At 36.8% G+C, this 24,369-nt stretch overlaps 1 protein-coding gene across 1 annotated transcript; it reads right to left on the bottom strand.

Moving 5' to 3' along the window:
• Window positions 1–3,614: 3,614 nt before the first annotated feature.
• Window positions 3,615–23,911, bottom strand: LOC134806071 (scolexin B-like). The gene is made up of 6 exons (XM_063779334.1): window positions 23,750–23,911; window positions 11,935–12,064; window positions 9,088–9,241; window positions 7,353–7,505; window positions 6,492–6,629; window positions 3,615–3,823 (listed from the first exon to the last, which is right to left on the bottom strand). Exons 1-6 carry the CDS (start codon window positions 23,874–23,876, stop codon window positions 3,656–3,658), a joined length of 870 nt encoding a protein of 289 aa, XP_063635404.1. The 5' UTR covers window positions 23,877–23,911; the 3' UTR covers window positions 3,615–3,655.
• Window positions 23,912–24,369: the final 458 nt, after the last annotated feature.

Below are 24,369 nucleotides of genomic sequence, written 5' to 3'. Positions count from 1 at the left end.
TCCCTTTCGTAGTAAAGTCACATATTTTTTTGACTTTTTTGTTGAGAACCGGTACTTGCTTCGTTGTAACTTAGTGGGAACATCAACAAAAGTTTTTGTTTTAGTTTTCGTACAAATTGCTCTTATTTTGAAGAAATAGCTAGTCATCGATGACTAAATCAGTAACTTGAGAGATCTGTTAAGGATGCTTGCAACGTATTTCCTTATGTATTATGCAAATTTTATTCGTTTGCAATCTATGTAGGTAGGTACTTAGTTCATGGAATAATGCACACGTGCATCATGTATTTTTCTACTAATACTAAATTTTATTGTAACCAATGAATCACAAACAATAGTGTTTTTCTATTCTTTGCACACGTATATAGGTACTAACTCATCAGTCTTTATTCAAAAGGTTTTATTTTATTTCTCGGTTTTGTACATTTAACATACTTAGTACTAAATAATGATACATTAACATTAACATATTATGCGTAAATAAAATTATTTTGAAATTTACCTATTTTAATACCTTTAGTAGCAAACCAACCACCATAGGTAGTAGGTATTCCTTTGTGACGGTTTCATATAAGTATTAGGTATTAATAATGAGATAAAGTTAAACTTAACTCGTAATGCGTAATTACGCGATGTTACTTACATTATACCTCTAGCTAGAGGTTTCAATTCCTATTATGTTTTAGTGGCACATTAACGTTAATGTAGATTAATGAGTATGTTCGAGAAACAGAAAAAGGTGAAAAATAGAGATAATACTCCTAAAAACACGTGTGATACCTCATTAGATTCGTAATGATGTCTAGAAGAATGTATTCGAAGCGTGTATTAAATATAATTTTAAAGATATTAAATATTGATTGACAAATTTTAAAACATTGTGGTGTATTTAAAACATGTTAACAAATGTACTACTTGTATAATTTTATCTTAAAGTAGTTTTTTCAATAAGTTATGCAATTGTTAATCAACAAAATTTTCTCGAACATCCTTCTTTATTGAAAACGAAATTTTTTTTATAAGTAACTATTGTAAAATTTTGTCGCTTTCTAGAGCCCTTCTCATATACCTACCTACATGCTTAATAAGATCACGTTATAAAAGTTTTAATAAAGTTAATACTTTGCTTAAAATTATATTTTAGAATAACATAGAAAATTTACGAAAAACGAAAAACCAAGGTAAAATTGTAAAATATAAAACATTATTATAACCAAACTCTTAATTTTTTCTGAACTTTTATAACGTGATCTTATTAAGCATGTATATGAGAAGGGCTCTAGAAAGCGAGGAAATTTTACAATAGTTATTTAAGTATACATTTTTTTTCGTTTTCAATAAAGAAGGAAATTCGAGAAAATTTTGTTCATTAACAATTGCCTAACTTGTTGAAAAAATAACTTTAAGATAAATTTCTACAAGTATTACATTTGTTGACATGTTTTAAATACACCATATTTTTTTTAAATTTTTCAATGAATACTGAATACGTTTAAAATTATATTTAATGTTACGTAATCGCTTTTTCACGCCGCGCGCGTTTCCCGAAAATGAGGCGCGGAGGGCTGTGTTCAGCGTTTAATAAAAAGTAGAAACAATGGAGATAAAGTTCTGCAAGTATGGAATGTTTGATTGGAAATATCCTTCTCTTTTATAATATTAATTTTGGTTTCTTAAATATTAATACTTTTTGAGATATTAGGGAAATAAAAAATATCTACTTTTTTCCCCTTTTTGTTGTATATAATTTTTGATATTTTTTGTGTGCTAATACACGCCAGGCTGACGCAACTAGGAACAAAAAAGGTTTTGTATGGACTTGTCATGGCGGTTCGTAGGTTTTACTTACGTAGGTATTTCTTGCAATTTCTTTTTTAAAAGCCTTCGTTATTTTCCAAAACAGTCAAATGTGATAAGAACATACAGTGAGTCAATAGATTTTGTTTAAATGCCACCGAAAACTAAGTTGTTTCAGTGCGAAATATGTGGCAATTGATACGCTCGCAAAAATTGCAAAAAAGGAAGTTTATGGCGAAATTTCCATTAGATGAAGACCGGTAAGTATTGCTTTAGATACTTTTAGCCTTATTTTGGTGTAGCAGGCTATAAACACATCGAAAATTTGATATTTCATATCCACTTTCATTGTGAACTAGGGATGTACTACAAGTATAAGATACGAAGTATCGATATCGATTGCAGCCTAATTTTTTATCAATGTAAATAGTAAATAAAATAAAATGAGTGAATTTCCTGGTAACTTGCATACAACATTACTATAATTATTTCTCCGAATATTTTTAGTGGAAAATTATCTATCACCTGTGCATTAACGGAATGGACATTATATTATATTTTTGGAATCTAGTAATAGGGGATATTACTGCAATGTTCTGCCGCCAGAGTGCAGCACTACCGACTCTAGTAAATTCATAGACTAACTTATACATACTCTGCCTTAAACTGTTTTTTGACAAGTTTTCACAGACAATAAATTATGACATTGATGCATCAAGGCGGTTTGTTATCCAGGGCCTACCGGTAAACGCGAAAATCGAAATTTAGTTATCTGTCTATTTATCGCTCAAATATGCAAGAGTGATAAAGAGGTTGATCAGGATAAATCAATTGTTAAGATCGTAGGACTATCTTATGATCCCCGAGAAGATGCATATAACGAAATTTCGATTTTCTTGTTTCGCGCTAGACCCCCAGATTGTGACAGATAGTGGTAGTGGCGCTACGCAGATTTTTGCGTAATATTCCCTATTATTTAAGATTTTAACTTAAAATATAAGAAAATGTATGTGTGTCTGTTTTAATTATTAAATGTTTTCAGATGCAGGCAGTGGGTCAAATAAGTTGTAAAGGAAGACTTAATTTTATTATTCAAGAATATAAGAAAAAAAAAAACATTTAATCAGGTGAACACACATTTTCCGCTGTAACCTGTGGACCGTCGAACCTTCGGGATGTATTTTAAATTAATAATATTAAATTACTAAAAAAAATCATTTTACATATTTTTATTTTAACAAATAAATATCGTGTTCACATTTAAGTCCAACCATGTATTAGTCCACTCAAAGAACACTATATATAACATACGATTTAAATATGGACTCGATTCTAACCTGATTTCGAGTACGAAATTAGTTGACAGGGGCCCATGTTTCAACCCTCCCCAATTTATCGATATCGATAAAATACGCAAGCGTGTCGCATACTACACTATTTAAGTCTGTTATGTTGGTACTATTGCTCTTTAACAGTTGTTTGTCATAAATGATGGTAATGATTGGATAACCAAACATACACACAGACTAATCAAATCGCTAGTATGGAAGTCCCGTCTCTTAAAACCTAGTGTATATAAAGTATATTCTCTTTAATACACGCTTCGAATACATTCTTCTAGACATCATTACGAATCTAATGTTGTAAGGACTTTGCAGTCTTTGGGGTTATCGGTCTGTTAAATAAATATTCTATGTTGCATCACAATATAGAATATGTCGGTGTGTTCTAAAGAAAATGATCTGCTTGACCCTGTTGCATTGACAACTGGGTATGCAACAGCAGTACGACGCCTTGACCTGCAGCCTCCGCGGGCCGGCGCCGTCCACCAGCAGTCTGCTGGTGCTGGAGTTGTGTTCTATATGCCAGTGACCTGTTTGATCCAGTCCCGTACGGCAGACACGCGCGAGAACACGACAAGCTTGCCGGGGGCGCACTCGCGCGCGTCATCCTGTACCCACGACGCCACACCCACCAGCCTTCGCGGACCTTCGCCCTCCGTCACCAAGCCACTACCGCTATCACCCTGAAAAAAATGTTTATTTAGGTAGGTATTAAGATAAAAACAAATATCTGACCCAAGCTGACTGACTGTTGCAGACAGAAAACTGCAAGGTTCTCTCCTACACCAAAACCTAAGTCACACCAAACAGCAATATTGTGCTATTAAGCTGTCAATGCTGTTTCTTTAAATGACAAATATTTGGCGACTGAATTGCTCTTATTCTAATCATTAGGTTTCATTGCGTTCTGCGACTGCTCTGCGACTGAGAAAACTATCTTTCGAGGGAATGAAATCTATAGCTAGATCGATTTCCCTTGCATATACATACAAACATACATAGGTATTAATTTTTAACAAGCAGAAACGTCTGCGAACGATGCTGTTAAGCTTAGAATAAAAAAATTTAAAGTCGAAAAATTACTGCCTTGGGTGCGTTGCTACTTATAATACATAGGTATTAGGAATGTTTTGAATACTACCCAACTAGCAAATCTATGTGCTATAAAAGTTGAGAGCACGTTTTTATTTTCGCTTTTTGGTGCTATAAACGGTGTAAAAACAGTCGAGTAAAAGTCCTGTAAGCGTTTACTCAACGCGAAAAGGCGCACTTATACAGACTAAAAGTGTTATAAAAATCGAGTAAGCGCTGTATAAGAAGCAAATCGATGCTGTAAGAGTTGAGTAAAAGTGGATAAAAGCACTTCTGGTGTTTTAATAGCAACGATAGTCCTTTTACTCGAATATTTGTTCTATAAACATTAGCAATTTACTATTACTCAGTAAAAGTGTTCTATAAAAGCAGCCGCACTGCTTTTTCTCAGCAAAAATGTTTCGTAAAGGTAGCCGGATTGCTTTTACTCGGCATTTTAAATGTGTAAGAGTGCAGTAAATGCTTTTATTCAACTAATATGTGCTAAAAACGATCTCAGGTAAGCGATTATATTTCAATTATTTGATTAAGTTTGAGGCCTAATCGTCTTCACGTGTCTAATAAAACAAAAAGGTACTTAAGTATTTTTTACTGCTGTCATCCATTTATTTTTACCGTGATTGTGTACATAAGTTTTTACTATCTTTAAGTACACGTAATACAGTAAAACCCAGCGCGAAAAATACTTTATTGATAAAACCAAAGGCACTGGTTCATATATATTCATGGGCCGCCTATTTTCTTAAATTTCAATAAAAAAATATTAATAAAAATAAGTAAAAATTTGCTTACACGATCTAGTTTCTGTTATATCTCATTAATTCGACTATAAGTCGAGTAACTGCGTTTACTGCTACACTTATAGCACATGATGTCGCCATGTTTATGGATTTATAGTCCGATGGCCGACTGCATGAAACCCTACCTGATAAAAAAATTGAAAAATCCTACTCTGTAGGGGTAGCTGACTTTTAACAGCTTCAACTGCTCTTGGTCGGCCGTGTCTTAACTTGGCAAATTTTGCGCAAATGGCAAAAAAGTGGTACAAATATTCATCAAAAAAACAAAAGTGGTCAGCTACATCCTGTGTTGGCAGGTTCCTGTGTCCGACCGAATTTGTGGTACCAAGTGAGCTACAATTTACCTCATCGAAAAATAGAATGTCACTTGTATGGTAGGATAGCTGCCATTGACTTTTTTTTTAATGCGGACGGACTGAAAACGCTGTCAGGCTAAGGTGAGGCCGACCAAGACATATGTCAACAAATTTAATGTAGGTATTACAATCAGTTGTTTTGATTCTATTTTTCGATGAGGTAAATTGTAGCTGTCACGTGGTACCACAAATTCGGTCGGACACAAGAACCTGCCAACACAGGATGTAGCTGACCAGTTTTGTTTTGCTGTCCTCAAAGGCAGCTATCCTACCATGCAAGTTTCATTCTATTATACTATGGGGTTTTTTTTTATGAATTTTTGTGCCACTATTTTGCCATTAGCGCAAAATTTTCCAAATAAGCCGCGGCCGACCAAGAATAGTTGATGCTACTAAAAGTCAGCTACCCCTACAGAGTAGGATTATTCTATTTTTTTGTCAGGTAGGGTTTCATGCAGTTGGCCACCGGACTATATTGAAACGTCAACATGGCTGACTTGTGCTGTTAATGTAGTTCAAAACTCTTTAAAAGTACTCTAAGCTGAATACATTTTGAATAAAACCTGTAAATACACTTCAGCTCCTATAACAGCGGTTTGAACCCCATTACCCGAATTATGATATAAGCGCGCTGTTACAGCAGCATTGTTGCCAAATGGTTATTTGATTGCTTTTAATAGGCTTTTATAGCAACAGAGAAGAGAGTTAAGTAACAGTTGTATTAAAGCGCCTTATTCAGACAATTAGCTAATCTATAGCTGTTATATGATTTTAATAGAACAATTATGCTGAATAAAAGTGATTTAGTAGCGCTAACTCAGCATTTATTAAAAGGTGGAATAAAAGTGCTAAAAGATAGTGCTATAAACGTTTATACGACATGATTATAGCACTAATTAGCGAAAATTGCTAAATAGTCGAGTTAACCGCTATTATACGATATATTGGTGCTTCAACAACCGTAACTCGGCTGTTATACGATTACAGGCTGAGTAAATCAATTCTTATACGACTATTTTGCTAGTTGGGTACTTCTCCATCTTGACTCTGTGTCGCTAAATTTTTTTTCTGAAATATAGACAGAGGAATAGGTAAGTACTTACGTTGCACGCGGAGTCGAACCTGGGCGGTCGGCCCTTGGCGCAAAACATATCTTCAGGGCTGAACTGCTCTAGCTTAGCGCAAGCATCGTTGTCTATCGTCTCTAGCTCCATGAGATGCATCTCTTCGCGCATCGTCTCCTAGAAACAAACATCTCTTATTATGTCTATGCGTCTAACAAGTTTTGAGACGATTAACGTCGCACTTTACACAAGGCTTATATGTAAATTCGGTAACCATAGCCCAAACCAAATTGAACAATTAGATATTTAAAGCATTTATTTCGCCGTTCCACTGTATTGCCACGGTCATGGCCACCGGTCAATTTCACTACGCTTACGCTTATGAATTCCATGATAGTGGTACTAAAATGATAAAGTTTAGTACTTAAACTTAAATAGTAGGTACTTACTACATTTTATCAAAAATTTACTTCCTCTTATATAAGATAATTAACTGATCGCTGGAGGTGTTTACGTATGGTTTAGTTAAGCTATAGTAAGCTTACCTTTGCATAGTGGCAGTTTGCATAGTTAGATCCACATATTCAAGAGAGAGAGAAGAGAAGAATACCTAATATGGCTAGGTGCTTTTGTTATATTTATTTTTGCGTATAAACATAACATAAACATAATTTATTCAAAAAACACGTATTTCATGGTTACATTCATATAAAACAAAGACTTAAAAATAGTGATAGTTTACATGTGCCTGAACTAGGATTCCCTGTGTTTCAGGCGTGTATATAAATTTTCAACATTAAAATCGCTGTTCTAACTGTTAGCGTGCATCTACGCGCTGCCAAGCGGCAGGGTTTCACCAGTTCTAGCAGGAAGCCTCGCCAACTGTGAGGTAATACTCACGCCATGGTGCGCCGCTCCGTAGCCCGCGTAGGCCACGCGCGTGCCGTGGTGCAGGTAGCCCTCGTCGTCGAGCAGCACGGCCGAGATGTTCACTCCGTCCAGCGGCAGTGGCTCCTCCAGCTCGGCCAGCAGGAAGTCCCAGTGTGCGCCCACCTGACAACCGAATAAATATGTATTAATCCGAGATTAATCTTTATCTTAGAGGTGTTTTAATCATATCAAAGCTTCGAAAAATATTAGTCCTTTGTTTTATTATTTATTTGCCAAATTTTCATTAGACTGAACGTGTTTCAGTGAAAAACTATTTTTTTCAAACTTTCAAACATCCTGTAACGCCGTTGGGTTAGATTAGGTTGGTTAAAGTATGTTGATAAACACATAAAACATAATATCGCAGTAAAATGTTAAATGGTCAGTGTTTTCTGCGTGTACCTAAGCAAGGAGCCGGATATAGGTATTTTTTGCTGTCATTTGTCGTCCCGAGCGATGTAGATAATTCTGCACTTAGGAAAAACCCTTTTTTGTGTCGAACGTAATATTCTTCGTCGAACTACTTTACAATGGTGTGTTTTTTTCTTTTCTGTTAGCCCATGCGTCAAACCATTCGGCCCGGGGGCGTCGTGAGAGGTCAAACACCTGAACTCTTTAGGTTAGGTAAGTTAATTGTAGCAATAAATTCCTAGAGTATTTTCGATCTTTCGCCGCCAGCCACAATATTAAAGGGCCTATTATTAAGGAAGTGGACGCCACTTTTGTACTGCTAGAAAATCACAGCAACTTTCATTACAGCCGATGTGCCTATACTATGTCCGTGGATGTAATGTTGCGATTAAATCGCCGAATAAATCCAGTTCATATTATAATCATCATTCGCTTGCCCTTATTATGCCCTTATCCCATTCATTAGGGGTCGGCGCAGCATGTCTTTTTCTTCCATACCTCCCTCTCGCCCGTCATCTCGTCATTCACTTGCGCCAGTTCATATTATAATTATGGGTCAATTACACAAATATTAAATATTATGGGTCATTTTTACACAAATTGCCTAAGCCCCACAGTAAGCTCAAGAAGGCTTGTGTTGTGGGTACTCAGACAACGATATATATATAATATATAAATACTTAAATACATAGAAAACAACCATGACTCAGGAACAAATATCTGTATCATCATACAAATAAATGCCCTTACCAGGATTCGAACCCAGGACCATCGGCTTCATAGGCAGGGTCCCTATCCACTAGGCCAGACCGGTCGTCGCATAATGCAAACAATTTCTTGTTTGCATTATAATATGAATGAATATAATATGTCTTGCGCTGAAATGAGAAATTTCTACTTCTTAAGAAGTAGAAATTAAAATGACCGATTCATGCAGTACGGACCGAAGCCTATAAACGCTTGCAACTCCCGTGGAGTGTGAACTCACAAGCGCGTTGCCGACCTCTTTTCAGTGCGTGGATCAACTGTGTTGAGGTTACAGGGATAAAACACTCACACACAATCACAGACAACAAAGTGCTGATAACTACATATAACCCTTTATAGTGTACAGTTACCATCAGATTTATGAGCACCTTGGCCGCTGATCCGATATATCTGATGACGACTGTACAATCTATATTGTAAAGCATCAATGACCACGCTATAACGTTTTCCTATGCAAAATTTGCAGCACTATGAAGTGGCAATGAGGCTTGGTTGTAGATATTATTGAAAAAGCAAGTGATCGTACCTGGGTGATGTTGAAGTCCTCAGCTCTCAGCCAATAAGGCCCCACGGTGAAGCGCGGGTGCACCACCAGCCGCTTCACCGGTCTCTGCACGCCGCTGTCGTCGTCGGTGTGGCCCGTGCCCGCCACCACGTAGTCCGCCCCTGAGAAGATTGTGCTGAAAAAGTTTTTTCATTTTATTTTGGAATTGATATTACGGTCTGCGTCAAAAGCACCGGATCAGACTACGCGTTAAAAGTATTAATGAAAAATGTTTCTAAGACGAGACGATATGGCTCGCACTATCAAAAAGTTCAAGATCAGATCAGATCTATCTCAATCAGATCTCATGTAGAGCCCAGCTTCTAACTCTACTCGCCCTCACTTTACAAGCCCTAACTTTACAAACTACTCAAAATTATGTGGCTTGGCCGTTTCGTTACTACAAGAACTATTGCAGGTATAACACCTTCACGCCTCAATTAGTTGCATGAGTCTGTGTAACTATACTCTGTATCTTTAGGTATTTAAATAAAAGTAAACAAAATCTACCCTCAAATGGCTCCTTAAGCCAGTTGAGGGTAGATGAAAACATTACATGATCAAATAATGTAGGTTAAAACCTGACTTTACCAGTGACAGATCCAGGTGGTTTCGTATTTGGTTGGTTAACCAATAAATGTTATAACTACCCGAAAATGTACAAATTGTTTGTTTACTTTTATTTAAATACCTAAAGATACAGACTATAGCAGTGACTATCCAAAAACCCATTTACCCATATCCTTCCAACCTTCCGTCTGTACCCGTAGGTCGCAAAGGTGCAGACATCCCTATTTATTATATTTATTTATATGTAAACTGAATCTATGCTAGGGCTAGGGAATTAGGGTTGTTTAGGGTTGACTAGGGCAGTAGGAGTTAGGCATAATAGGGTTACAGCCACGGGCGTAGCCAGGGGGGGGGGGGGTTTGGGGGTTCAAACCCCCCCCGAAAAGTTCAGAATTAGAACATTCATAGAATTAAAATAAGAACAGGCGTGCGGCATATTTCATTGATTACTAACTATTACCTATAGTATACGGTGGTTTGGATCTTGGATTTCTCCGACATCGTCGATTATCGGATCGCATCAATTACTTTCTAAGATATGATAAAGGTGACATTCGGGTAGCGACTGCAGCAGCATTATTCTGTTGCAATGTTACTGCTGCAGCACTGTAAATTTTCGTGATAAAATGATGAGTCTGATTTCCATACTAAAAGTAAAAATGCAAAACTGTCTATCAAATTGCGTTTTTTATATCGATAAATTTTCGCGCTCACTTCGCTCGCGTTTTCAATTACTTTCTAAGATATGACAAAGGTGACTTTCGGGTGGCGACTGCAGCAGCATTACTCTGTTGCTACGTTACTGCTGCAGCACTGTCAATTTTCGTGATAAAATGATGTGACTGATTTCCATACTAAAAAGTAAAAATGTACAACTGTCTATCAAATTGCGTTTTTATATCAAAAAAATTTCGCGCTCGCTCCGCTCGCGTTTTCAATTACATTCTAAGATATGGCGACTACAGCAGCATTAGGTACTCTGTTGCAAAGTTACTGCTGCGGCACTGTCAATTTTCGTGATAAAATGATGTGACTGATTTCCATTCTCAGCTGTAATGCGGCAATGAACGTCACTCAATTTACCAAAAAAATTCAATGTAATCTTGATGACCCTAGGGAGAGGGGGCACCATGGTCTAGAAATGCTTAGGGCATCAAAATATCTTAATCCGGCACTGGTCGTTTGCGGAGTCAAACGATTTGGGACTCGCATTTTATACACATTTCCATGCCTTCCCGAAAAAATCGAATCATTCGCGAAAGTCTCGCAACGCATTGAGGTTACAAACGGCACGCGGTCTTCCTCAGGAGTCTGAAGAAGACCACGGTGAGTGGCGCTCTAGCCAGGCAGGCCGCTTCGCTTTCGCTCACGTGCGTATACCTTACTGTATCGTCCGATATACACCTACTCTGTCGTTAAAATCACGTGTAAAATTATAAGGGCGAAAAAAACTATTGATTTTGGAGTGTAGTTTTATTTAGTGGTACCTAAAATATTTTATCTGGACTACTGTCCTCTAGCATATCCATCTGTCAACTTTACTTCAAGTTCCGCCTCCAGGGGAGAGGGAGAGAAATTAGGATTAGAAATTAGCCGCTTACTGACGCAGACAGAATTCCACGCGGGCGGAGCCGCGGGCACAGCTAGTCTCTAATATTTTTCTTGTGTAAGGGTTATTTTATGTACTTTTAGTCGTTTTATTTTCTTGAACCCCCCCCCCCCCCCGATACTAAAACCTGGCTACGCCCGTGGTTACAGCTCTCCCATAGATAAAGTTAGTTGAATTCCTTCTGGATTTAACATTTGCATTTTATTTTGTGGTGCGCGTGCCGCGACCGCTGCAGGAGACCATCGAGTGCGCCGACTTCTGGCCGAAAGGTGTCGTGTTTCGGAGGTTCCGGGGCAAACTGCCGAATCCGACACAAGAACAGCCGATTCAACGGAGCCACGCCGTTTTGTCGCATAAATAGTGTTTTAGTTTTTAAGTTTATAAAATATATATGTATGTTAGTCTGTAAGGTATTTGTAATATGGGCCTTGTTGCCTGACTTAAAATTTTAAATAAATAAATAAATAACAGAAAAGTAATGGACAGTGAATACATTTTTCATCTTACACCCGATGACGGTGCCGCCGCAGGTGCTGCCGAACAGCACGGCCGGCGGGACCGCCGCGGCACTGCCGTCGCCGTGTCGTTCATAAGGGATTTGGGGACAGCTGCAAGTTGGACGGGCCTATAATGTTTCATTAAAGACTGACCAGTGCGCCGCGGTGAGCACCCAGCGCTCGCCGATGACGGTGCCGCCGCACGTGCCGCCGAACAGCACGGCCGATGGGACCCGCCGGTGCACCGCCGTCGCTGTGTCGTTCTTCGGGGGTTTGGGGATAGCTGCAAGTTAGACGGGCATCGACTGTTATATTGAACGAAACTTTATACCATTATTCCAGTTGATAGAATTATCCTGGCACGACCATGCTAAGCACCGACTTGACAGTGACAATGCATACATATCCCATAGGAGTGCCATACTTGATAGTACTTAGGGCCACTTGCGCGGTCCCGGGCTAGCCAAATAACTCGGAGTTAACCGTTTAATATACAGGGTTAAAATGTACTATTTTTAACTCCGAGTTTTTTAATCGGTTAACTCCGAGTTAGTTGGCCAACCCGGGAACGCGCAAGTGGGCCTTAGCATGGTCCGACTCTACGTGATGGTTTGACACTGAAGTAGGCGGTGAACAAAAATAGCAGTGTGGAATTTGAGTGACGGTCTGGTATTAGTAATAATTGGATTTAAAAGTAATCATTGGAAACGTGTGCAATGGTGTTTGCCGTATTCATATTCTAATTCTAGCGTTTCACTAGACCTATTGCGTTTTTTCCTGGAAAAGTAGCAACTATCTAACATATTCAATAGGTGAGTTTTGCAAGAAATTGGAATGAGTGTGCGTAAGATCTATTATTCGCTCGGCTGGTTATCGATAGAATTTGTCACATTTACAACAATGGACCGCATGCGCAATGTGACCGTGGGATTCGGAATACCTATCTGTGACGACTGGCGAGACTAACTGTTACTCTATTTATAATTTATTGCTTGAAAAATCGGTCGTTTTTGAAGTGTCAACGTTTCTAATATTTTTGAAGGACATGTAATAAATTTAGATTAAAATAGGTACCTACTCTTTTGCAGGTTCCTTTAATACTGTCTTATCTAAAAGTACTTACCTACTTGTTAAGGAATGTAAAACAAGAAGCTTATTTGCACCTAAATAAAACAAGAACTCTTTATTTAAGCAAATATTTCGTCGGGTGACAAGCAAAAGTCACTAACTAACACCATTGAAATTAGTGGACAATAAACCGTGTTACAAGTATAATAAAGTGCATTGTCACTTTAATTTTTTGATAGTACTTAGTGACTTTTGCTTGTCACCCGACGATTTGTTCGTGAGTCATGGGTGTTTTCTGTATATAAGTATGTATTTATCTATATCTGGGGGCACGGCCGTGCCCCCGCCAAAACGAGACAATGGGCAAAAGACAGTGCATAGGTATCTTTTCTCGGCACGTAAGGGGTCATCCATTAATTACGTCACACGAATTTCTAGGTTTTTTGACCCCTCCCCCTCCTTGTCACACTTGGTCACATTTGGCAAACCCCTCCCCCCTAGTGTGACGTCACATTTTTTTCTACGAAATCGCCAAATCGAATTAAGTAAGTACCTAAGTAAGTATTTTATTAATAATTTATCAAAATATTTTTGACGATATAAATATTAGTAATTTTATAACCCAAGACTGCTTAGGAAAGAAAATTATACGAATAAAAACGATTATCGTTTTAAAAACTTGTTATTTAAATGTACAGCGAATAAAATAATTTAATTTAATTTTCGGTTACTGATAAATTTAAAGTGACGTCACAAAGTTTGTGTCGCCCCCCTCCCCCATGTCACAATATGTCACATTTTCTTGACCCCCTCCCTCCCCCTAAACGTGTGATGTAATTAATGGATGACCCCTAAGTATATCGTCGGTTAGAAGCTTTGCTTATTTTGGGGCTAGGTTAGCAATGTACAAATTGCAGAACATTCCCAAAAAGCGGAAACGTTCTCGAGAATGTTCTCAGAACATTCTGCAACATGGAAATTTATTGTTCCGCCATCTTGGATTTTTTCCAAATATTTTTTTTGTCCGGAATATAGACGCCTCTATCTCCCGCCATGCCAAATCTCAGCGCGCTCGGACCACTTGAAAAAAAAAAAAAAAAGACGGCCATTTTGTTTTTTTTTTTAATGCAGTTTGTTTTGTCTCGGGGCCCTCTATGACATTTGGTCGAGCACCCCCCACCTATCACGCACCGTTTAAAAGTTGCCATACAAAATAGAAGTGGCCAGTTTTCCCGCAATTGTAGCATTTTTCCAAAAAAAAAAATTTCATACGTATCTAGGGGATCCCGAGATTCCGTGACCAAAATTTCAGCGCGCTAGGACAAACTTGAAAAAATTAAAAAAAAAGTCGGCCATATTGAAAAAAACATGGCTGCGTCAAAAACTGCCAGGGTCCCTCTATGACATTTGGTCGAGCACCCCCCACCTAGGTCTGACCGTTTGGCCGGGCCGTCATACATTTTTCTGAACGGAAGCGGTAGACCAAAAGTCGGAATTTTCTGGGGGTAAGGATAAGGATATATGTAGTAAAATAAGCCAACTTAAGGATTTAAGGTAGTTTCCCTCCGTAGGTAGGGCCCGACTTATCTTTCCACACTGCATACATAAACTAGTAGTTCGCCCCGAACTGAGAACTCGCGGTTAACCAAAAATTATATAAAGCCATTGAGTTTGTTCATTGAACGCTGCACCTTCTTATTATGGGTCAAGCAGATCTTGTCAGTAGAAAAAGGCGGCAAATTTGAAAAATGTAGGCACGAAAGGATATCGTCCGATAGAAAATTTGAATTTCGCGCTTTTTTCTACTGACAAGATTTGCTTGACCATCTATATTTACTCTGAGCCTACTTAGGTACTCGTATAGTGCGACATATAATAGTAGAAACTAAATGAGCAAATAAATGAGGGCGCCATTTTCTACTTAACTGTCACATTTTTGACGTAAAATGCTTACACATGGCAACAATTTAGTATGGACATTTTTGAGTTCCATTTTATTTAATTTCTACTATTTTATGTCGCACTATAGGCGGCAATTAATCAAAAATCACGTGGATTTATTGCAAGGTCTGTGGAGCCCTTAACTGATAGATTTAAGCAAAGAGTAGTATGTATTAGGACAAAGAGAGCCCTCTCGTGGAACTTTTTTTGCATCCATTTTGAAGCGCCATCTCTAATTCTTAACCAGAAATATCAACGTCCATATCAGGGGGTGGGGAGGGGCATAAATACCGTCTAAGTACGTTGCGATTTGCGAACGTAAAAAACTTCGACTTTGAAAAAAGGCTTCAGTGTATTTATTAATACACGAAAACAGATTAGGTACTTTTAACTTGACTGTTGATGTAAATAAAATAGGTACCTATCATACACGGCTGGAATAACACACAATTGACCACGAAACAAAATTACACGCAGCAGGTTGTGAATCTACCCGCCATGATTTTTTCTGAATTTTCTGGTTATAAAGTTCTCAGCAACTATGATGGCGTATGAAAACTTTGTTTCATTTAACATTGTAAAACTATAAGTATTTTTATTTATCTGAATTATGTCGTAGTAGGTAGGTACAGACAATAAATACGGTGTTTTAATATTTTGAGTTTTATTTGACTAAGTTGTTTTTTGTGACAATCGCCTCCATGGCAACGATGGATATACTTGGTCAAGCAGATCTTGTCAGTAGAAAAAGGCGGCAAATTTGAAAAATGTATTTATAATATAATAGAAAATTTGAATTTAGTGCCTTTTTCTACTGATAGGATTTGCTTGACCATCTATAATATAAATAATCTTTTCTATCAGATGTTATTTTGTTTGTTTCATGCCCTGGATTAAGACATTTTGACAAAATAAAGTGAAGCCATATAAAAAAAAAGTATAGCGTTAAGTAATATAGATGGCGCTATCTTTTTCGAATAAAGGGCTTTATATACGACTGTCCTTCCCCTGGATTTAAGTCACCATAGAAATTAAAATAAACTGTATCTGTGCTAAGCCGAAATATTTCCTGTCAAATACCTATATTATGTTTATATTATTTTATTTTTATCTTGCTAATTATTTCAAAATTGTAAATTTAAAAACGATATTATAAAAGTGCAAACCGAGCACTTTCATTTGATACTAAATTCGACCATGTTTTTTTCAAATGAAATGACCAGAATAGCAAGACCTCTCACAAATTTCAAGATTCTGCCCCTACCGTGCCTATTTATTAACCAAGTTGCAATATTCATGCGCGAAAACCTAGATATGTTTAAGTGCAGAGGCATTAACACCAATTACAGCCTCCGAAGTAATAGGCACCATAATAGGCTAGTCACCGAAGCACACAGGCTTGCGAAGTCAGAGCGGTCCGTCTACATTTTAGGCCCCTCCATTTACAACCGCCTGCCTGCTACTGTAAGGAATGCAACTTCCATCGCGACGTTTAAACTAAAACTAAAAAAGTGGCTGTCGGAAAAATTATTTTATACCTATCAAGATTTTTTTGATTTACCAATAATTCTTTAAATAAAAAACATAACGCAAGAACATGTACCTACTTATGTTTATGAAATAATATGTAAATGTAATTAATTTATAAAATATATTGTACAAATATAATTTAATATTGTGATATTAATGTATGATAAAATGTATTGACTTGTAACTGTTATTAATAATAAATTTCATTTCATTTCATTTCAAACAGCTTTTTGGCCTTCTAAGCTCTTCTACCTCAATAATCCCTTGATCGGGCCTGCTCACAATTTAATGACTAAAATATAATGCCCTCAACTACACGTTTACCCAATTTCATTTAACTTATAACAAATTTACTTAAGTTTTTGAGTATCAAACTATCTTCTGACAGTTCAGCTTAAAAACATCGAAATGCCGGGACGTGCCGCTAGCCAGCCGCGTGATCCAAGTCGAATGTAAGAACTTCGCTTCGCTTCGCTCGCTCGTTAGAAGAACTTCGCTTCGCTTCGCTCGCTCGTTAGAAGAACTTCGCTTCGCTTCGCTCGCTCGTTCGATTAAGAATTATATTCAATTTGCCTTTATTTCAAGTAGAAACACTACTAAGTATATAAATTATAAACCGAAATAATATTCCTTACATAGGTATTTGTAAATTCATTAATACATAAACGCAAAATACTTATTCCCAATTTTCCCAATTAACTGAAACATGACCACATGATGACATGATCACTGTTTTAAGTCTTTCGACAGAAAGCCAACGAATACTTATACACATTTTTTTACGGTATAAAAATAAGATCTTGCTCTGTGCTTTCATGTTGGGGTTTAACCGGAAATCTAAAGATTTAATAATCGATGTTTCTTTATTTTATCTCATTAAATATGTACATTATTTTCGCAAGAGGCTTAAAATATTTAATGTCAGTTTGAATGATTAAATAGTAAATACCTAATGTTAGTCCGGGGTCAGACACGACTGCTTAAAATGTTAGCTTAATTAAAACCTCAAACGATACCTAATGTCTATCTCTAATGGCTTTAAGCTTTCTACTTTTTTTGAACTGCAACAGTGGCAAACAAGAGTAGGGGGAAGCGGGGCAGCTTGGTACACCTATTTTTGAAATTGATTTTAGGCCGCAAAATGAACTCAAAATACATTCTTTTTGTACTTAGTAGATGACAAATTTACTAAGGTACACAAAGTATACCTTTTTTTGTTAAATTTATGACCAGTAAAAGAGATATAAGTACGGATTTTACCAAAAAATGGGATTTGTTCAATTGTGCCCCACTTGCAGGGCACTTTGATATATTACATGGGACACTTTGATACATCATTTTGGGGTACTTTGGCAGGTGAATCAAAGTGCCCCGTAAGTGTTTCAAACTGCCCCGCAGAGCACACGTTACAGATCAACTCAGTTAGCTGACCAGTAGGTAGTAGGTAAACTTTTCAAACATTATAAAACGTCTATTGAGTGCGGTGCTATTAGAACATACTACAGTTATTAAGCAGGTGCACTAAAACAACAAAAAAAAGCTTTTAATGAAATCAGTGTCAGTTTTTGACAAAAAGCTACTTGAGTTGTTTTAACTTTTCTTTGTCAATTTTCTTTCTCCTTGTACGTCAGCACCATTCACTAAAAAAATAATTTAAATTTTTTTCTTAGCATAAAAACTGGCAGGGCACTTAGATACACTAGAGGGGCACTTTGATATGTTCAAAGCTGCCCCAAACTTTATTGTACCAAAGTACCCCAATGGTCAAATAAATTAAAAATATTTATTTAAAAATATACTATTAAGTATGTATTACTTTAAAATAATAAGCTAACTTTATTACTGAATAAACTTACTTAGCGCTCATTATAATGTTCATCCGATAAAGTCTAAAACTTCGCACCACAACTCGATAAAAAAATCATAATGTATTTACTATGCCACCGCGGAAACACGTTTTCACGCACCAAGCCACAACGGCTAGCAGGAGAGATGTGCCGAAGCTAGAAAGATGTGTAGAAGGTCAACATAAGTTTTTAGTTAAGGAATTTGTGTGGGTGTTCAAAACTGCCCCTTGTGCCTATCTACCCCGCTTCCCCCTACGCTCCACCGAAAGGTAAGTAATCAACATTAATTATGATAACGATTTTATACCGTTAGTTTGTTCTGGTGTATGTAGTGGCAATATGCCAAAATAAAGAAGATAATAACTTAATTAGGTAACTATTTCTAACTTTACTCGTTACAAAAATAGCACTCACTCCGTCGTGGCGAGCATAATTCCTAATTACCCTTCATAATAATTTAAAGGGTGGGCGGCAAGTCGGCAAATGTCCAAAAGGAATATTCATTCAACTGAATTAAGGGTGGAGAATTTGAGTTTCTTTGGGACTTAAATGATTATTTACAGGCGTTACTGTGTTCAGAATTGTTTTTGTAAAACTAGAGAACGATTGTTATGCTACAATTTGTTTTTAAGTAATGTCGGACCAGGCTAAACTCTGCGTGCAATTTGCAATGACAAAGAGTAAAATTGTCACGATTAAGTCATATATGATTATATGATGTTTATAAGGGCACCTCCTCACTTTGTTCATTCAAGTCGGTGCAAAGTTTGCTTAAACAAATTCAAGCAAATTTTGGAATAAAGTCAAGCTCAGTTTCAGAGATGCAAAAATAATTAATAAATGCCATGGTTTAATAAAATATTCCATAACGTAAGCAGTAATTACTTATCGCGGTATACAATATTATTTATGTTTATTTATTCTATTTGTCCGAGACTCATCTTTCAGGTTATATTAAAAATAAAATAAACTAACTTATCTATAAAATAAAACTAAATTAAAACTAAAACTAATAAGTACTAAATAAAATAAAATTAAATAAAATTAAAATACGTCTAAGAAATTGGGCCCCTTTGGCATGGTGCCGAGGACGCTGGCAGCATTTCCCCGCTGTATTGCGAAGCTAATACGTTGAGCGAGAAAGCTGCCAGCTCTTCGGTCACCAGTGAAATCGATAAGCCTTTTTGAAAGGTCTTTAAAAAGTTGTAGGGCATTAGGAATTGCAGTAGCAGTAATTAATTAATTAAATTAAATAATAATTGGTAGCACTTTTTAAATTATTTTGAACGATTATTATCCTATAATATCCTATACTAATAGCTGTGCCCGCCAAAAATTATATAGAGCGATTCATGGTATAATAATATACTCCGCCTGGTACTCTATTCCGAGATTCGCGTATGACCTAACTGACACGGGCCTACGTCATCATGCTGTTTGCAGGTTCTCAAACTTTAAAATGTAGGAGAATTTTAACCAACGGTGAAAATTATTTTAACGGCATTAATTTTAAGTTATTCATGTAGAAACATAGTAAAATAAAACAAATCTAATGTATTAAATTAAACTTTATTTATCTATACAAGAGAAACGTTTGAAAAACGAATTCACAGTTACACATTAATTACCAAGCTTACGACGTGAAAAGTTTGGAAAACACTGCGACTGCTGACACTGAGCGAGAAGGAAATAACAATTAACACGCGTTCGACAAGGATGACGGTCAGGGCATGAAGTTATCTAGATCCGAATTGTCAAATGTGACAGCGCTATCCTGTGTTGCCAGTAATGTAAACAGAATTACCCGAACTTCTGAAATTTCTTTCGTGAATCGGAAGATATTGCTAACGAATAATTAAAAATGACGTGTTATTGTAAAATTTAAGATAAAATACATATAAATGAAAATTATAAAATTATAAAGAAATATTTAAACTTGTTAACCATAGGTATAATGTACCCATGTAACATGTTATGCTGAAATAAAGTGGCAATGTTATTGTGACGTAGGCCCGTGTCACTCTGGGAATAGAAGACCATGTTTTATTAGACCATGGAGCGATTGACTTTGTTGCACCTACTGTCCTACTTACTCGTATAGTTCGACATAAAATAGTAGAAAATAATTTTTAAGAAAAAAAAACCGACTTCTATGGGGGCCGGTGAAAGATTATTGTACCTACATAGATGGTGCACTATGTAGGAAAGGAGGTAAACCCACCCACTTTTCTAGTAGGTAGCATTTCGTTTCTGTAAGGGTCGCAGTTTTAGCCTCGAAACCCACTTCTCTGATAGCAGTTCGGTTCTGTGAGGATCGCAGTTCAAAGCTAATCTATGTAGGTACAATAATCTTTCACCGGCCCCCATAGAAGTCGGTTTTTTTTTTCTTGAAAATTATTTTCTACTATTTTATGTCGAACTATACGAGTAAGTAGGTGCAACAAAGTCAATCGCTCTATATAATTTTTGGCAAACCGCGAGTTCTCAGTTCGGGGCGAACTATTACTAGTGATTATTAAAGTTCATTTATGACTGTACGGGAACTGCAAACCGAGCTTCGAAGGAGAAATGCTACAGTTGGTGGAAAAAGATCACCTCTGGAGTTGCAGGCGTCCATAGGCTACGGTGACTGCTTACCATCAGGCGGGCCGTATGCTTGTTTGCCTCCGATGTGGTATAAAAAAAAGGCTGATTTGATACAAAGATAATCACTTAATATATTTGAGGTTATCTTGTGTATTTTACCGTTTATTCAAATTTTCGAAGGCTCACGTGCAGTTTTTCCTCTTATATTACGAGTGTTCGATCGAAAACAAAGCTTTAGTGTATACCTGGATCACCTGGATCACCTGGATGTACAAGAAGGCGTTTCATATACGCCCGCCCTACGACACGTCAGATAGGTACACAAAGTCGTGATGCCTATACAGCAGGTGTAGCCAAGCCATTATGCCCTAAATTATGTACTACCTCATTAAAACTTAGCTTACCTGTGTATTTACTCTTTCCAAAATATTTATCTTCCTTAAAATGCAGCCTATAAAAACGGTCTTTGTCATTTGCCTTAGTTTTTGATACTCAAAGCTTTTTCTCACCGATTTATGCACATAGACCTAGGATTCGCTTGCGCTTGACAGACAGCTGAAGTGTGCGAAAGGGAAGCCATCACGTTATGAACATCCCATGAGTGCGAAAGAGTCAGACTACCAAAGAGAAAACGTAACCACTTTTGAGTTTGACGACGGCCGCGGACGGCCAAGAGCTTATCACGGTAATTTTCAAATTGAAAAATATACACGGATTAGGACGAAAAGTATTAAATAAAGTAATTCAGTGAAGATGGTGTCTTGTAGTGTGCCGGATTGCAGTGTCACAGGGCCAAATAGTCCAAGCAAATACTCATTTCAGAGGATTTATGATATTCCGAGCGAAATTTTCATAACGATATTTTGTCAAATTAACAGCGTAAAAAGTGTAAGAAGCCGGTTTATACAGTTCATTATAAGTTTTTCTTCCTTTGTGTGCTAATATTTTATCATATTAGTCTATAATTTAAAATATTTTGTGTAAAAACATAATCTGTTACTTTACGCTAGGGCTTGACAAAATGTTCACATGACAGTATCGATAACTTGTCGGTATATTAATAGCTATGTAATTATTTCTTCACAAGACATCATTAAGATATTAGCTTTTATAACAGACTTCAAATAATAACGATTGTTATACCTTTTTGAAGGTGTTCATGTATAGCGGTAAACTTAAACTTCACTTTCCAACACAGTAAGAGTTACATTAAGATAAGTCTGCAACGATTTTGATGGCAAACGCAGTGCAAGTGTTATTTATACGTCATAATGTCGTAGAATTTTAACGTTTAAAATAACACATTTGAAAAAGTAGTCGATAAAGCAATCAAACATCGACAGATTATTAATATGTTGTAACATGACATCACTATTTTTGATCTCACATAGACAATTTACGCACACACTTGCATTTCATTTTTGGTCACACTTTCGAAGATTGACAGTTGTTCTTTGTCATATAATTCTTTGTTTATGCATATCGGATCCTTGGAAAAAAAAGGGAGATCCTATATTTCCACAATTTGTCGCACAATATTGGAGTATTTTGGAGAAAAAGGAGAATGTTTATACGACAACGGTTTCACTCACTTGAATTTTTAGTCGCTATTGGTTTATTTACCGTTGTCGTATAAACATTAAAAAAAAAATATGTCTCACGAAAGTTTAATATCGAAAAAGGAGAATGTTTACAAATTATTTTATAAAATGTATGTGATTTGACAGTGACAGTAACTCCATTACGGAGGCGCCACCTGGCGTGATAAAATGTCAGTTTGCCTCCTCATTGAATAATGTATGGAAATAGTCACGTGAGTTTTCGTAGCGACTGTTATCCCGATATTTCTATCTTTTCGTTTAGCGTGTAGGTGCTTCCCACCTATACAGCTTGGTATCTGCTTAGTAACATTTTTAAAAAGAGTTAAATTAGCTATACATTTTTATCTGTGATACCACCTGTGTCATCTTCAATCCGCCAGCCCTCCTTGGAATATTCCACCACTCTACCAGTTTAACCAAACTACGAGCATTTTTCACTTTAACAGCAAAAATATTACTATAGGTACCAGCTTAATAATAAAACTGTTGGCATTTCAATTAACCGAAAAAATTTATATACTTGTAGGAACAATAATGACCTTTAATGGATCACTCATATAAGTCACATTAAACTGGTTTGCGATGCACAATGTTGCGATCCGCTAATGATACTTGCCGTGAGTATCAGACCGGCAAATGACTTTGTGTCATCGTATTTGCTTAACCATTCTGATCCTTCACGTCATCATTATTTCATGCAGCCATGTTATCGAAAATGCAATTTTAGCCAATAAGTCATTCTTCCTCCGTCATTCGAATGACTGCCGATATTTTAAGCTAAAATATCAAAATATACTTACATATATGTAAATAAATAAATAAATACATTGTTGATGTTACTGACGGTTTACAGTTACTTCCGTCCAACTGGAGTCAGAGTAGTGGTTGTATCGCCAATAAGCAAAACACAGAGCTCTGTAATCACCTATTTTTACTTAAGACCTGTACCTAACCTTTCACCTGTGTTCTACAAATAAAGTTTACTTTACTTACTTTACTTTATCGATATTGACCCTGATCTCCGGTCACGCCAGAGGCCCGCGGGTCACTGTGAGCACTACACACACATGATCTCTACATACTGACATTTTACTACCGCACTCATCGTCACTCCAACACTATTCTTGAGATCATTAGTAGGTATGCAAAATTGTTGATTATAACCGACTTTTTTTAAGGTTCCGTTAATTGTGACAAATGAAACAGTATGTAAATATGCTAAAACCTGTTGCTTATTGGCACCCAAAAATTAAACGAATACCTGGTTTGAGCTGCTTTGTCTTGTTTTTTTTTTGCTTCTTTTAGGAACCGTTATTCTTATATAGATTGGTTGGTAGTGTGTTAACTGAGTTACATTTACCTAATATTGGTGGTTATTGGTTTAAAGTTACTCACGGTTTTCAGTTACTTCCGGCGGACCGGGGTCGGTGGTGGTCGTGTCGATGTCGGTCCGGTTCTCCGGCCGCGCCAGGGCGCCGCGGCTCACCGCGAGCATCACACACAATCTTATTAACGCATTCATCGTCACACTGAACACTGACTAGACCTGTCTATATCAGTAGAGCCTTTATATAAATTCTTATGATCGTTAGATGCATGTTTAATTGCTCGTTATTGGGGAGTATCTATTTGTGATTTAATTGCTTGTAGCTTCGGACTTTTGTTTGTGTACTTGTTTTCTCTTACCTATACAAAACCTCATTAGCTAAATTATTTACCGTTGATTATGATAAGGTTATAAGTGGGGCCCAGCGGGTCTATGTGGTAACTGGGTGTACCTTAGCAACAATCGCAAATAAAGGGATAACCACTTCCACCTTAATCCGACATTTACAAGCAAGCAATGTGAGAGGTTAAATAGGTACCTACCTATACATTATTTTAATAGCGGGTTATAAAACAATAATGACTTACGCGCTCAAAAAGGTAAAACAAATGAAAGACAACATTGAGTCAAATAAAATTTAATTAATAGGGTTACCTTTTTGTCAATGGCTACAATTTGAGAATTTGAT

Source organism: Cydia splendana, chromosome 2 (genome assembly GCF_910591565.1).
Source record: "Cydia splendana chromosome 2, ilCydSple1.2, whole genome shotgun sequence".
Classification (NCBI taxonomy): Eukaryota; Metazoa; Arthropoda; class Insecta; order Lepidoptera; family Tortricidae; genus Cydia; species Cydia splendana.
This window is presented reverse-complemented; position numbering and strand designations above follow the sequence as displayed.